The 17201-nt window shown below is 40.5% G+C and overlaps 1 protein-coding gene across 1 annotated transcript in view; it reads right to left on the bottom strand.

The window, feature by feature from the left end:
• Positions 1 to 17201, bottom strand: part of CHAT (choline O-acetyltransferase) — a 101720-nt gene that overhangs the window by 38653 nt on the left and 45866 nt on the right. Inside the window, 2 exon segments of the mRNA XM_030204983.1 lie at positions 4050 to 4150; positions 8199 to 8368. Of these exon segments, the coding sequence (XP_030060843.1) occupies positions 4050 to 4150; positions 8199 to 8368 (271 nt within the window).

The raw sequence follows: 17201 nt of genomic DNA, 5'->3' as shown, positions 1-17201 counted from the left end.
ATGGAGCAAAGGAGTAGGAGTAAGGAACGGTGAAAGGGTAAGACACAAAAAGAGGCAGGGCACACAGACGACCGTCACAGGTACTGAACACGCTCGGCTTTCTCTCTGCAACCACCACTTCAGCTCTTCCACCAACTGTATCGCCACTCTCCAACTACACACAATCGCTAATGGGTCTAAAGACGCTTTCCCCCTTGCTCTGGTCGCTTTATTTCGGGTCCATCATATTACGCCCATCTTCCCGCCCAACCAGAGCCCTTTCGCTATTCGTTATACGTTATACCCGTCCACGTCGTATCACCACCCCTAACACGCCCCCGACACGCCTCTTATTTGGACATTTTTACGTCCACGTACGAGCGACACGGACGCACTGAAACATTGCTTTCAATTATATGGATTACTCGTTTTTGTGAGATTAACGTCCATCTCCCGATTTAGGTCGACTCTTTGGGCGTTTTTTCGTTCGATTATAAGCAGGATAATTTATTTTATCATATCATTATTGAACATTACATTTTTTCCTACTCTCACTTGTATATTATGTATTATCATTTATTTACCCTACTTACCTGCTATTCTTGTACATTAATTGTAACAATATGCTGAACCTCTTACTCTGTTAATAGTGATGCCATTGCTATATAATGTAAGGTTCTGAGTGTGTTTTTGCCATAGGCATAGTTTGACTGTTTCATTTGGGGGGGCAAAGGATGGGGCGGAGCATATTAGCATATTAATTTGCATATATACATATGCAAATTAATATGCTAATATGGAGGAAGGAAGGAAGGGAAAAGAGCAGGCTTTTTTGGGAATAACCATAATGAATATGTATGAGATATCAAGCCAGCTCTTTCTCCCTTCCTTCTTTCCTCCTTACCCAGCACTCCCTCTTCCACTCCAGTAGTATTTCCCCACCTCCTTTCCCATACCATGCAAGTGTTGACCTTAGAAATGCATAAGCCACCTCAGTAAAGCCAACACACAATCTCTCCACTGCAATACACTATACACAAACTTGTGCAAAACCACACTCATAACCTTACTAAACCATAACAACACTAATTCCAAGGACAGGACGAGCTGCAACCTTATGCATGAAAAGGCAGAACTGTAATTACACCAGGCTCTAAAACACCAATACACTACCTCGTGAAAAACACATGACACAACAGACATGACACAAGGAACTAGAAAGCAAAAAATATGAAGGCAAAATACTGAACTGGAAAGTTAACTCAAGAAGTCAGACTCAGCATGCAGCAATACCAGAAAAACTGAAACTTACATGCAAAATTTCACAGATGCACATTTCCAAAAGCTGACATATTCCAATTAATAAATTCTGAATAAAATACTTTTTTCTACCTTTGCTGTCTGATCATTTAGTTTTTTCTATTCGCTTTGGTCCCAGTGTCTTCTGTTTATGCAGTGTCTTCTTTCCATTTGATATTCCATTTAATAGATTCAAAATAAAATACTTTTTTGTACCTTTGTTGTCTGGACATTTTACTGTTCCATCATGCTGGTTCTAGTTTCCTCTTTTCCTGTCTTTCTGCTAATTCTCCTTCAACTGCTTGCTGTCCATTTGTCTTTTCTCTTCTCTTCTGTCTTATTCCATTCTTTCACTACACCTACCTTTGACACATTATTTCTTTTTTAGCTCTTTCCTCTCTGTTTTGTTTGTTTACTGCCTCTCTGTTCACTTAAATTTCACCCTCGTCCTCATCCTTCTCCTTTTTAGTTTTCAGCTATCAAATTCCATTTCCTTCTCTCACCCACTAGCTGCCCCATTCCTCTTCTCAGTCCTTCCTCCAACCTTCCATTTCCTTTCATCTTTATTTAATCAACTCTCCATTACCACATTTCTGCCCCCTCCCATCACTATCATCCTTTCATTTGTTTCCTTCCCAACTCCCCTTTGGCCTCTCCCAAATAGTTCCACCATTTGCAGCATCTTCCTCCCTCCAACCTTCTAGCCCAGCACGCCTGCTCCCTTTCTCCCCTCCCCACCCTTGTAGCCTAATGTCTCCCTGTCCCTTCCACACACCTCAGCATCTTCCAGCCCCCCCCTTCCCTGTGGTCCAGCATTTCTTCCTCTCTCTCTCTCTTCCCTCCCTCCAATTGTCCAGCATTTCTCCCTTCTGTCCCTGGATCCACAATCTCCCTCTTTTTCTCTTTCCCCTCTAGTGTATATCTATCCCTTCCTCTCATCCATCCCCATGTACAACCTCTCTTCCCTCCTTCTCTCCCACTGCCCACATCACTCTCAGTATCTCCCTTTCTTGCACCCTGGGCCCAACATCTATCTCTTTCTTCCTCTTCCTTCCCCTTTTAGCATCCCTTCATAGGTGAACACTTTAAATACCTTGGTGTTACCATTCATTCCTGTTTATCTTTTTCCTCACAGATCTCTTCAGTTTGTGTTCCAGTTTTCTAGCTCTCTGTAAAATCAGACTTCTTAGACTTTGCTTCTCTTCACTCATTATTTCACGCCTTAATCAGTTCCCTGCTGGATTACTGTAATGTAGTCTACGCAGCTGTTACCAAGTCTGAGTTAAAAAGTTTACAGATTCTTCAGAACACTGGGGCTTGGGTATTATGTAAAGCTAAACAAAGAGACCATGCTACTCCCCTTTTCAAAAAGCTCAACTGGCTTCCGGTTGAATTAAAAATTCATTACAAAGTTTTGCTTCTTATTTTTAAAGATCTCCAGATTACTTGGCTAAACTAACCATTCCTTACTCCATGCCACGACTGAATGTACCGGTCGCCGTCAGCGCTGCCATTCATTCTCACAGGCAGCTCCGCTCCCGCTCCCTTTTGCCGCGTCCTCCGGCTCTCTCTGATGCACTTCCTGTTTAACAGGAAGTGCAGAGAGAGAGCCGGAGAAGAGTGGACGCGGCAAAGGGGAGCGGGAGCGGAGCTGCCTGTGAGAAGAATGAATGGCAGCGCTGACGGCGACCGGTACGGGTGAAGATAAGACTGCTGCAGGGAGGGATCGAGGCAGCGCCAGCGAGGAAGACACAATTAAGCCCCGCCAGTTCGCCGGTGCGACTTCCTTCAAGAAGACTCGTTTGGGGGGGCAATGCCCCCCCTCGCCCCCCCCAATCTACGCCCATGGTTTTTGCACAAATTTGTGCATAGTGTTTTGCAGTTGAGCAATTGTGGTTAGTATATGCTTTAAGTAACCACTTTATTCTTTGACATATGATAAATATCTAATATCTAAATTTAATAAAAGGTATTGTGACTTTTATTTTTATTTTTATTTTTTTCTGTGTGTTGTCAGACAATTATGGATATAAGCTCCGCCCCTGGCTCCACCCTCAACCCCACCCCCTGTAGCCTCCCCAAACAGTTGGGCCACCGACCGCCTATGCATCCAGGGGTCAGTGCTTTCTATTTAGGAAACAGTAACGTAGTCCTACAGCGTGCGGTAAGTGCAGTGTGTTAAGTGCTGTACACTCTTCATACTCATTCTTCAGTTATAAATAATTAATAAAATTAATATTTTCCTCTTATCCCATGGCTTTTTAATTTCCTTCAGAGTTTTTCATGAGGGACTTTGTCAAATACTTTCTAAAAATCTAGATAAACTGTATCAAATGGATCATCTTTATCCAAATCTTTATTCATGTCTTCTAAAAATGTAGGTGAGGCAAGACTTCCCTTGGTTAAACCCATGTTGGCTTTGTTGCGTTAAATCACACCTGTCTATATGTTCAGTAATTATGTTCTCTATAACTATTTCAAATAATTTGCCTGGCACGAATGTCAGTTTCACTGGTCTGTGATTTCCTGGATCACATCTGGAAGTCTTAAAAAAAATTGCCTCCACCCCAAATCTTTAGGTACCGTAGATGATTTTAATGATAATGAGCTGCTCTGTTCTCTGTATGGCATATGTTTGTGCTTTCTATTTTTATTATGTATGTGAAGTTGTAAATCACTTCTAGCATACTTCTAAGATCTCGGAGGCACCGTGAAAAGACCTTAGTAGATGAATATATGGATGCTGTTTTCTAATCAGGAATAAGACTCACATGTATTTGAGCAAGTGTTCAGTACACTGAACAAGGACGATCCCATCGAAAGGGGAATGTTCACATACTGTTCCGCAGACTCCATCTCTTCCCACAATAAACTAACAGAAAAAAATATCACATTGAAAACAAACTGAAAATACCAAACTGACTTAATACATTAATGCACCTCATCTGAAAAATGTTATTTCTCAGAATGCACTTTTTAAGAACTAACAGCACTTTGTGGATATAAGCTGTTTATATCTAAAAATTTAAATAAGGGTTTAGACAAAAAAGTAAGGAACAACAACAGATGATGAAGAAACTGAATGTCACATCAGCCAGTTTTTATTTAGAAACTGAAGTCTATAACAACAGCTTGTAATATGCATTGATAGAGATTGGGTTGTTACCTTTTAAAAGTACTTAAGTAACGCTTCTGTTTACTAAGCCGCACTAGCGGCTGTCCCGGCGCTAATGCTGACACAGCCCATTCAAAGTTATTATCAAAATGAAAGATGGTCGCCCATCTTGTTTTGATAATACGGGTTTCCCTGCCCTTTCGCTGGGACTTCCTAAGAGGACATCTTCAGGAAAACGTGGGCACCCCGTTCGATTATGGCCCTCTATGGCGAAGATAAGTGACCAGATTGTTTTACTTGATAGCATCTGGACTTTAAGAAACCATTGAATCAATGTAAGACCTTACCACAGATCCCGAATAGATCTAATAAGTATAATAATATATTCAGGTCAACCACGTTGAAACACTTGGCATGTCAAATTGAAGAATTATTATTTTTCTGCCTATACTCAATTCTTTTCTGAAATTAGCCATGAGAGTGCTTTGTACGATTTCAGTACTGTAGGATGGTCTAAATCCAGATTGAGAACTATGTAAAATGGAGAAGGAATGAAGGTACTTCATAAGGTGAGGAGCAAGGAGTATGGTCTGGTATTATTCCTTCAGTCACTTTGACAACCAGAAGAATCGATTCAACTGGTCTGTAATTAGAGACCTAACCCCTTTCTCCTATTTTATTTAACATCTTTCTACGATCATTGGGGTTTCTGTTAGACGCAGCAATTTTCCAGTATATAGTTATGCAAATTATATTTCTGTTATTATTCTATTTAATTCCATTTCTGATATTGATATCTCAAGGGTACACTACTGTATGGCTTTATTAGGTAATTGGATGCTTCAACATAAATTAAAGGTTAATGCTGCTAAAACCAAGTTCTTATGTATAAACTGTAAACCAGATTCTATTCCTGATTCTATCATATTGACCAAACTGAATGCAAGCTATTGTAATAAAATTCTTGGGTGTATTAGTAGATAGTGTTGCCTCAATGGAAGCACAAGTTGCCTCCTTAGTGAAAAAAAAAATCTTTTTTCCTTATGAGAAAACTAGGTTGTGTTCTTTGTTATTTGGAGACAGATTCATTTTGCCTACTGGTACAGGCTCTTCTTCTTTCACAGCTAGACTATTGTAATCTAGCATACTTGGGTTGTACTAAATCCCAATTAAAAAGAATTCAAACCATTCAGAACACTGCGGTGTGGCTGATATTTGGTTTGACCAAACACGATCATGTTTCCATTTACCGTATTAAACTTCACTGGTTGCCTTTTGAGGCCAGAGTTCTGTTTGTTTATTTATTTCATTTATAACCCACATTATCCCAATAAATCAAGTTCAATTTGGCTAGCAACCTATTGTGATTAACAGTACAAAAAGTGATGCAGAATAGTATACATTAAGTAGTAATAACAAAATAATGGCCCTGTTTACTACATTGCGCTAGCGTTTTTAGTGATCACTAAAAATTAGTATGTGCTAATGCTAGAGACGCCCATATGGGTGTCTCTAGCATTAGCGTGCGATAATTTTTAGCATGTGCTAAAAAAGCTAGCGTGCCTACAGCGTGGCTTAGTAAACAGGGCCCTAAATGAGGATTGAGTAATTACAATATGTAATACGGAAACGAATGTTAGACGCAAAAAGGTAACAATTTATAGTCATCCATGTATAATAACAATTAGAATTGTTTAAATAGTCTTGTTTTCTTTATAAATTATTACATGGTCTAGGTCCCAATTACCTATATTTGCACTTTGTTTGTAGCTTATTAAGTAGATTTGGCATTCCAAGGGACTCCTGTCCATATGTCATTTTTTTCTCTTCTGTATTTTTCACTTTTCCACAATAACCAATTCCAATACTGATCTGTTCTGGCCCTGTAGGTGCTGTGTGTGCTTGAGCACCCCCAATATTGAGCAAACCCTATCAGGCTTATTTTCGAAAGAGAAGAGCGCCCATCTTTTGACACAAATCGGGAGATGGGCGTCCTTCTCCCAGGGTCGCCCAAATTGGTATAATCGAAAGCCGATTATGGGTATCCCCAACTGCTTTCCGTCGCAGGCACGACCAAAGTTCAAGGGGGCATGTCTGAAGCATAGCGAGGGCGGGACTGGGGCGTGCTTAACACATGGGCGTCCTCAGTCGATAATGGAAAAAAGAAGGGCGTCCCTGATGAGCACTTGGCCGACTTTACTTGGTCCATTTTTTCTTGCGACCAAGCCTCAAAATGTGCCCAAACTGACCAGATGACCACCGGAGAGAATCGGGGATGACCTCCCCTTACTCCCTCAGTGGTCACTAACCCCCTCCCACCCTGAAAAAAACTTTAAAAATATTTTTGCCAGCCTCTATGCCAGCCTCAGATGTCATACCCAGCACCCTGACAGCAGTATACAGGTCCCTGGAGCAGTTTTAGTGGGTACTGCAGTGAACTTCAGGCAGGCGGACCCAGGCCCATCCCCCCCTACCTGTTACACTTGTGATGGTAAATGTGAGCCCTTCAAAACCCACCAGAAACACACTGTACCCACATGTAGGTGCCCCCTTCACCTGTAACAGCTATTGTAGTGTTGTACAGTTGTGGGGAGTGGGTTTTGGGGGGGCTCAGCACCCAAGGTAAGGGAGCTATGCCCCTGGGAGCAATTTCTGAAGTCCATTGCAGTGCCCCCTAGGGTGCCTGGTTGGTGTCCTGGCATGTCAGGGGGACCAGTGCACTACAAATGCTGGCTCCTTCCACAGCCAAAGAGCCTAATGTGGAATATCTAAATCGCTAGCCCGCAGACCCTAGACCCTTCAGAATTCAGCTGTTAGATTATGTAGAGCCCATCGGTTTGATCATGCTACGCCCCTCCTAGCAAAATTACATTGGTTACCTTTCCATTGTTACCCTCTTTTTAAAACCCTTCACCTTACCCACAAAGCTTTGCACTTAGGATTACCCTCATATTACTACTATTACTTATCATTTTTATAGCGCTATTAGACATACACAATGCTGTACACTGGATATGAAGAGACAGTCCCTGCTCGACAGAGCTTACAATCTAATTAGGACAGACAAACAGGACAAATAAGGGGTAAGAGAATTACTAAGGTGGGAATGATAAAACATGGGTACTGAACAAGTGAGTAAGAGTTAGGAGTTAAAATCAGCATCAAAAAGGTGGGCTTTTAGCCTAGATTTGAAGACGGCCAGAGGCGGACCTTGATGTACCAGCTCAGGAAGTCTATTCCAGGCCTGTGGTGCAGCAAGATAAAAGGAACGGAGTCTGGAGTTAGCAGTGGAGGAGAAAGGTGCAGATAAGAGAGATTTACCCAGTGAATGGTGTTCCCAGGGAGGAATGTAGGGAGAGATAAGAGTGGAGAGGTTCTACATTAATTTAAGCAGTACTGATTCACTTAAATTAATACATATGTTCAGTGCTGCTGTGTAGAGTGAATAGCAGTGCTGAATGCTGATGATGTAGGTCGCTGTGGCGGTACTATCTATTTATTTTTTGTTTGCTATTCTGAAAGCCTCATCTAAATGTATAAGTCATCTGGATAGTAGCTGAATATTGTAACTATCCAGATAATTTTTCAGCCCACCTTTTTTCTGCCCCAAACTCAGTCCATATTATATGGATAGCATTGAACCATTCTGTCATATTTTTGGCCTGATACTACCCATATAAGTTCTGACAATACATGGATAATGAAGTTATATTTTCACTGGATGCCACTGAATATATGACTTTGTTTGAATATTAGGCCATTATTTTTAAAGTCCTCATTATAAGGTATTTTGATGCATGCTTACCTGCATAGGCTTATCATACCAGCGATTTCCACCATTTTTATCATAACCTCCTCCGTGTAGGAGTTGTAGAGCCATATTGGTGTCACTGAGTTCTTGTCCAGTTGGAGCATCCAGACATACAAGGCACATGCATCGCTCAATCATATCTAGGGAGTCTCGGTTGGTAGAGTCTGTGAAGATATATCAAAAGGTGTATAGTGATTTGCTGCTAAGTTATAGGTCAGCTATATTAAAACTACTTGGAATGATATTTAAAATAAATAATAGTTTCACTTCCCTATCTAAATTGCCTATGTTTAGTTGAAAATTGTAATTGTCAATTTTTTTTAAAATAAAGGTATATTTTAAAAAATTGGTCATTTACATAGTTGAACTGCCCAATGTTGTCTGTAGAAAAAAGGAGCTAGGGGCCTAAAATAAGCAGGTCTAAACTAAAAGGATAGTGCTGGCATGGTGACTGTACTATTCATATTTTCAAAGTCACAATACATATGGATAGCAGCACTGGCCAGGCCATGTCTGGGCACCAGCATTGAATATCTGGTTACGTGGAGGGGCATTTTCAATATGACATCTAAGTCCGACTTTGGACATTTTGCAAAAAACGTCCAAAATTTGAATAGCAAAGAATGTCATTTTCAAAAAAGAAAAACATCTATCTTTTGTTTTCGAAATTACTGTTTTGAACATGGTTTTGTGATTTGGACGTTTTGTTTTTTTGGTCCATTTTCAAACAAAAAATGTCTAAGGGCAAAACACATAAAGCCAAACCATTGGGATGTAGGAGGAGCCAGCATTTTTAGTAGATTGGTCCCCCAGACATCCCAGGAAAGTAATAGGGCACCCTAGGGGGCACTGCAGTGGACTTCATAAAATGCACCCAGGTACACATCTCACCATTTCTCCCTTATCTTGTCTGCTGAGCCCCCCCCCCAAACCCACTGCCCTCAACTTTACACCACTACCATAGCCCTTATGGGTGAAGGGGGCGCCTATATGTGGGTACAGTGGGTTTCTGGTGAGTTTTGGAGGGCTCACAGTTTCCTCCACAAGTGTAACAGGTAGGGGGAGGAAGGAACCTGGGTTGGGTCCACTTCTCTGCAGTGCACTGCACTGCATCCAACACTAGACTACTCCAGGGACCTGCATGCTGTTCTAATGGACCTGAGTATAACATCTGAGGCTCGCATAGAGGTTGGTAAGTAATGTTTGTCATCACATTTTGGGGGGGTAGGAGGGAGTTAGTGACCACTGGGTGAGTAAGGGGAAGTGACTCCTGATTCACTCCAGTGGTCATCTGGTCAATTAGGGCACCTTTTTGTGCCTTATTCGTTATAAAAACAGGTCTAGCTCAAAATGTCTTAGTCTTGGATGGTTTTGTTCTGTTCCATTATGGCTGAAAAATGTCCAAGTGTTAGGAACGCCCAAATCCCACCCTTAACACGCCCCTGATATACTCCCTTGTGATTTGAATGCACTTCTGACGAACTTCATAGAAAAACATCTAAAAATTGGTTTTGAAAATACCAATTTGGACATTTTTGGGAGAAAAACGTCCAAATGCAGACTTGTGCTATTTCTTGGACGTTTTTCTCTTTTGAAAATGAGCCCAATAGTAACATAGTAGATGACGGCAGTTAAAGACCTGCGAGGTCCATCCAGTCTGCAAAACAAGATAAACTCATAGCATAAATTATGATGTAATACTTCATATGTTGTATGTTTGCCCCTAAAACTTACACAGTTAAATACAATATTCAACCCTAAACCACATAAGATGAACTGCATAAGATATGACTGCTTTTTATATGTCCCATTTAAGACTTGAATATTGGCACCAAACCACGTAAGTGCTGACTCTGCCCCTGGAACGCCCACAAGGTAGCTGGTTTGGACTTAGTCGCTAACCACAGATATTCAACGACGGTAATCAGTTAAGTGGTGCTGAATATTTGTAGTTAGGCCCGGACAAGTGATTTAAACGACCCAAAGCCTTTCCAGGCCATTTAAATCACTTTAAATATTAGGCATAAACAGGCTAGACTCATGGCTAAATGGTAGTGCTGTGCACATAATTATGCAAAAAGACCTGGGTTTGATTTGTCGTCCTCTTTCTAGTTTGGCCAGGGCTGAAGTTGGTTGTATGGCCCCTGGCTGAGAACTGCCACTACAATGACTGGACTAAAGTATATCATTTCATTTCTATCATTTATAGTGCAATAGAAGCCTCACCTACACCTCTGGCAATTATAGTTTGTTCAAGTTTAACTTTGTCCTCCTTCACATTGGCTTCCAAATTAGCCAATGAAGAAGTAGATGACAGGGGCAGACCTAGTAATGGAGGTGGTAGGTGAGGGGTAACCAATTTGTAAATCTGGTGAGGAGTTGCCAAGATGAAGGTATGCCTTTTTCTATTATGTAAATTTTGAGTGGCAATGGGGAAGCTTATTTCTCTTGAGGAGGATCTGGGGAAACAGGATAGAGTAATTCACTTCTGCACCGTTCTATTCGTACCGCCCGAAGAACTCATAACAACATCATATTATTTATTAATTGCATCAAAAGCTGCACTCATATCAAACATCAATAAAAGTGCACAAAATCCCTTACTAAAAATGGTGACTATTGTAAGAAAAATCAGGTGAATAATGTGTCGAAACTCAGACATACTGGTAGGTTACTGGTGGTGGTAATGAATCTGTGTTCCTGGCTCTGGGAAATCTAGCTATGATGATGACATCAGTATACCTCTGCTGACTCACTAGTCTCCAAGCAGAAGAGCAGCCCCCTCAATCCCCCAAAACAGAAGAATGGGCAAATGAGCAGGTGCTTTATTTATTTTATTTATGCATTCTTGTTTCCCACAGTTATCCAAAAACAGGTTTCGGTTCAAAGTGGTTTACAATTTACATTCTGGTAGAAAATTACAATCGTGGTTTACAAATTAGGAAGCAGAAAGGACATCAGTAGCTAATTTAGTTAGTTGTAGAATTTTTTTTAAAGAGGTAGGTTTTCTGAACTGAAGATAATTGGTGATGCTTCTTGTGATCTTTGGTATTGAGTTCCACCATTTGGAACCTAGGTAACTAAATCCAAACATGTAGATAGACTTGTAAGTTATGGTTCTGCAGTTGGGTAGGTAAAGTAGGTAGCGTCTGGTTTCAGGGCTTGCGTTTCTTGGGGATAGTTCGATCTAACATATATTCTGTAAACACAAAATTCTTTACTGGGTAACAAATTTTCTAATAGCTATACTCTCTATATACGTATTATATATGTACCACCATGTTAACTATTTTTTAGATTGTTCTTTATTGAATTGCAAATATCAAACTTTCTAAAATCATTAAGTCAACAATAACTCAGATACACACACTCTCACACCCCACAATCATCAAAGCCTTGTACCAGATCTTACTAATACATCATATACCTTACTACCACAGTGACCCCACCCAGCACTTCTTTTTACAAATAACACGTAACAAATGACAGTTGTTTTAACACATTCATTTAAGTCCTTCACAGCATGTTTTTTTTGTCAATCACGCCGTACTGTACCACCTTCTTAACTGTCCTGTTAAGTGCTTTATTGATTATCCATAGTATGCAGATTGTCCTGGCAGCATCCTTATCTGATCAACCACGCTGTACTCGATACGAACTTCTTAAAGAAGAATCCTAATGAGCGCTGTGTTGATTGTCCATATTGTCCATTAATCAATCATTAAACTCATATAGTTTCCAGAATATTCTCCTCCACTCCTCTATTCACTTTCCACAACCAACGAACTTCACTGTCATTGGTAGTATCCACTGCTGCATCTGGATCCTCAAGGCTGATCTTCACAACAGCTCCCTCTATCACACACAGTGCCTTGTGTGTGATAGAGGGAGCTGTTGGCACCATTTTGGTCATGGGAGTGAGCATGGTTGGAGGGAGTGAGGGTCTCCTCCTTTCTCCATGATCCTTTAATTTCTGATAAGAGGAGGGGAGAAGGTTCAGGGAGGACAATGGAGTTGTTTAGAGCCATTCACTGAGGGTTATGGTGATCCTATATTCTGCTCTTCTGCTTAGTGAAGGGGGAAAGAAGTGATGGCAGAGCCCACTTCTCTATTTGGAGTTGTAATGAGTTGATTTGTATATGGCTGTCAGTGGACCCCAGGCTGGGAACAAGTGGGCAATGGGAAGAGATCTCCTTGAATAAAGAGCATAACTCCAAAGTTTAAAGGCAAGTTTAATAGCACTAGTCTTAATAAGACAGGCAGGTTCATATAATGCAAGTCTTAAGTGCAACAAATAAGCTAAGACAGCACTCACCTTTGCAAATGCCCAATGCCAGAATGCAAACCAGGAATAAACAAAGCAAGCAGGAACATGAGGAACAAAGAAAGGCATACAGAGCTATCAGAAAACCAGGCCAGGCTGGAATCTCAGGAAAAATAACACAGTGCATTGATAAGGAATGCAGGAAATGACAACTGAAGCATGAAGGTAACATGAGGTTACAAAGATAACAAAAGGATAATGGAAGCAATGATTCACCACTCAGCCCAGGCAGGGCAGATCAACCCCCAGCTATTTGGGCTGGTCCAAGCACAGTCAGTGAGGTCAAGATACCCCTAAAGGCAGGAAACACAACAAAAACACACAACACACATGAGAGGTGAGACAGGAGCAAACGCCCGTGGCTCTACTTTGTTTTTCATTTAAACTATTTTTCAGACTGCTGATGCAGGCCCTAAAGCTGAAACACAAGTCGAGTGATGATTCACAATAAAAGATTTTGAAGCATCTTGTTGCCCTTTGTCATCTCCACTGTTTTACTTGTCTTGGACTTTTGTGGAGGACTTTCTTCTATGTTTTTTCTGTTATAAATAAGTTATTTCCTTCTTGATCTCTTGGCTGGCATTGTGCTTTTATTTGTAGGTCCAAAATGCCAACTGGAAACAGTTGGACTAAGGGTGAATAGTCTTTTATTAAAACAAACCATATTATGTATCCCTCATTGACAGAGTTGAGTTGGAGGTATGTATTACTGTTGAAGTGGATGGCTGGTAGTGCTATTTTATTTGCTCTTGATGTTCACCATGTAGTTGGCTATTCAAGTTGGCTGAATGATTTCTATAAATAGACATATTAAGTATTTACTGTGCTAGGTTGTTTGACTAAAAAGTAAGTTTACAATGCATAGCCCAGCAGGTATGCAGGAAGCACATAAATGATTAATCAAAGCACTTTGATAGAGAGGGATTTCTATAGCATTTACATATTTTCTAATATGTAATTCCACAACAAAGCTGAATATTTGATCAGCAAAGATGAAAGGTTGCATAATTGGGCCAATTCTATAACTGGGCACCAAAAATTTGGTGCCTAGATGCAGTGTGCTGAGCATTAATTGTATCATGGCATCTGAGTGCTCAGATTTCATTATAGAATACTAGCATAAGTTGGCATCAATGTGCCTATATGTAGGTGTACCCACTTCTGCCATGTCAATAGTAGATGTACATTTGCATGCCTAAATGCAGCATTTTAGTGCATAGCTTACAATATTCTATAAGTTACATGCATAAATGTCGGACATGCTCATTCCGTGACCATGCGCCTTTCCCTGTGCATGCCCTCTTGCATTAACACACTAAGAGAAGCATTCTCAATATGATGTTTAAATCAGTTATGTTAGGATATTTGCATAGTAATGAGATGCATAACATGCAGTTGTAATTTGTCAGGTGATGGCTAGGGACCTTTAAATCACATTAAGGGGCAAATAGCATGACTTAAAGCCCTAACGCTACTTGATAGCTTCCCCTCTATGTGTGCAAGAAAATTTCTAAATAAGACATAAGGTATACAATTTGCCATGCTGGGTCAGACTAAAGGTCCATCTAACTCAGTATCCTGCTTCTAACAATGACCAAGCTAGGTCACAACTATCTGGTAGAATCTCAAAAAGAAGCAAGATTCCATGTTACTGTCCCCCAAGAAGCTGTGGCTTTCCCTGGTCTACCTTAAGAACAGTTTATGGACTTTAAATCCGGGAATTTTTCCAAACCTTTTTTTAAATGCAGCTGTACTAATTGCTTTTACCACGTCTTCTGGCAACGAGTTTCAGAGCTTAATTATGCATTGAGTGAAAAATATTTCCCTTATTTATTTCCAAAGTATTACTATGCAATTTCATGGCATGTCCCCTAGTCTTTCTACTTTTTGAAAGAAGAAGCAACTGATTCACTTTACCCATCCCATTACAATCCACTCAGGATTTTGTAAACATCTGTCATATCTCCCCTCAGCTGTCTCTTCTTCAACCTGAAGAACTATAACCTCTTCAGACTTTTCTCATTGGAGAGCTGTTCAATCCTCTTAATCATTTTGGTTGCTCTTCTTTATAGTTTTTTGAGATGTGGTGATCAGAATTGCAGACAATACTAAAGGCACAGGTATACTATGGAGCCATACAAAGCCATTATGATTTTTTTTTTTGCTTTATTCTCTATTCCTTTCTTAATAATTCCTAACATTCTGTTTGCTTTGTTTGGCTGCCACTGCACATTGAGCAGAAGATTTCAATGCATTGTCCACAATAACATCTAGATTTTTTTTCCTGGGTAGTAACTCCTAGTATGTAACCTAGCATCATGTAGCTATAACTTGGGTTATTCTCTTGTCTACATCAAATTTCATCTGCCATTTGGATGCCCAGTCTTCCAGTCTCATAAGGTCATCCTGCAATTTCTCACAGTCTGCTGTAATTTAATACCTTTGCATAATTTTGTGTCATCTACAAATTTGATCAAATCACTTGTCATTCCCATTTCCAGATTATTTATAAATGTGTTGAAAAAGCAGCAGAGACACCAGAATTAACCCCAGTATAGCAGTTATTTCTAAAACTGTAACAAGCTTCCACATCTTTCTTACAATCTGATAGTATGAAGGCATAGGATGGGAGCTCATTTGGGAAGCAGGGGAGAGGGAGGGCTTGTGACTGGATAAGTTTATGCCTTGTAGTGTAGTTGTATAACCAATGGAAAAATAAATAGCTTTTGGTGAAAATTTTACTAACAATAATAGGGGTATTTATGTAGGTAATGGACATTTGATAGCATAACATGTATCGCTCAATATCTAAATACAATGAACTTCTATTTGATGGAACATGTTTCTTTCATGCCATCTGATCAATTGATATCCTTCAGAGGTGTAAGTATTTTGCATGAGGATGTAAATACAAGGAAATGAAATCATTTGCAGTGCATTCTTTGCATACATGGAAAATTAAAATTTACATTTCCCTCTAATACTAGTCTGAGGGCAAGTATATAGTCAGAGAAACCAAACATTTGTAAAGCAGAATACAAAAGTGAAAGATATGACTGAAAACACAACTAAAAGAAGGAACACTGAAGAAAATGGGCCGGGTGTAGTAAGGGGGTTGTCCTATTTTGAATTTATGGGAAAAATACCACACATATCTGGGTCGGTGTCTTAAGTGGAGTTGTCAGAAGTTATAAATCATCTGTCTTTATTCTGGGAATGTAGCCTTTAGGCTATATCTGTTTTTATTAAAAATAGGGTTGGCAGTATAAATTCAATACAACTTAACCTACAGTTTGATATCTCTTTTATACTGAGTCATCTTCATAAGTACTTTGAAATGTTTTATAGGATAAGAAATACTGAAAATTTTATAAAGACTAACCATCCAGGGTTTGTGCTCATGTAAAAATTATGTCTATCAACGTTAGGATAAGTCTAAGTCCTAATCCCTTTTCCATAATACAGTTTTCAGTTGAGCTTTTGGACTTCCATACAGTACAATCCGCTTGTAACATGCTTTACTATTAGTTTCCGTGTAATGAGTGACAAAACTAACTGTCTTTGGGCTTTGTTACCATCCCAAACCCCTGGTATTCCATTCCATTCAAAATTTATATTCTGCCATATGTCACTTGGATTCATTGCGGATTACAAGAGATAAAAAAACACATTCAGATGGAAGTACAGAACAAAAAAACACAAGAAAGAAAAATACATTAGCAAACAGACCAGCTTATAATCGAACGAGAAAAACGCCCAAGTTCCGACCTAAATCGGGAGATGGGCGTTTATCTCACAAAAACGAAGAACGCGGTATAATCAAAAGCCGAATTTGGGACGCTTTCAACTGCACTCCGTCGCGGATGCGGACAAAGTGGACGGGGGCGTGTCGAAGGCGTGTCGAAGGCGGAACTGGGGCGTGGTTATCACCCGAACAGAGATGGGCGCCCTTCGCCGATAATGGATGCGTTTGTAGCTAGAATTTAGGGCACTTTTCCTGGACCCTGTTTTTTCACGAATAAGGCCCCAAAAAGTGCCCTAAATGACCAGATGACCACTGGAGGGAATCGGGGATGACCTCCCCTGACTCCCCCAGTGGTCACTAACCCCCTCCCACCACAAAAAAATGATGTTTCACAACTTTTTATTTTCACCCACAAATGTCATACCCTCCTCCCAGGCAGCAGTATGCAGGTCCCTGGAGCAGTTGTTAGGGGGTGCAGTGGACGTCAGGCAGGTGGACCCAGGCCCATCCCCCCTACCTGTTACAATTGTGCTGCTTAATGCTTATTAGTCGTCCAACCCCCCCAAACCCACTGTACCCACATGTAGGTGCTCCCCTTCACCCCTTAGGGCTATAATAATGGTGTAGACTTGTGGGCAGTGGGTTTTGAGGGGGATTTGGGGGGCTCAACACCCAAGGAAAGGGTGCTATGCACCTGGGAGCTCTTTTACCTTTTTTTTTGTTTTTGTAAAAGTGCCCCCTAGGGTGCCCGGTTGGTGTCCTGGCATGTGAGGGGGACCAGTGCACTACGAATCCTGGCCCCTCCCACGAACAAATGCCTTGGAGTTATTCGTTTTTGAGCTGGGCGCTTTCATTTTCCGTTATCGCTGAAAAGCAAAAACGCCCAGCTCACACATTGGCGAATAAAACATGGGCGTCTATTTTTTTC

Source organism: Microcaecilia unicolor, chromosome 5, assembly GCF_901765095.1.
Source record: "Microcaecilia unicolor chromosome 5, aMicUni1.1, whole genome shotgun sequence".
Classification (NCBI taxonomy): Eukaryota; Metazoa; Chordata; class Amphibia; order Gymnophiona; family Siphonopidae; genus Microcaecilia; species Microcaecilia unicolor.
Note: the sequence above shows the minus strand (reverse complement) of the source record. Positions and strands in the feature narration are given on the sequence as shown.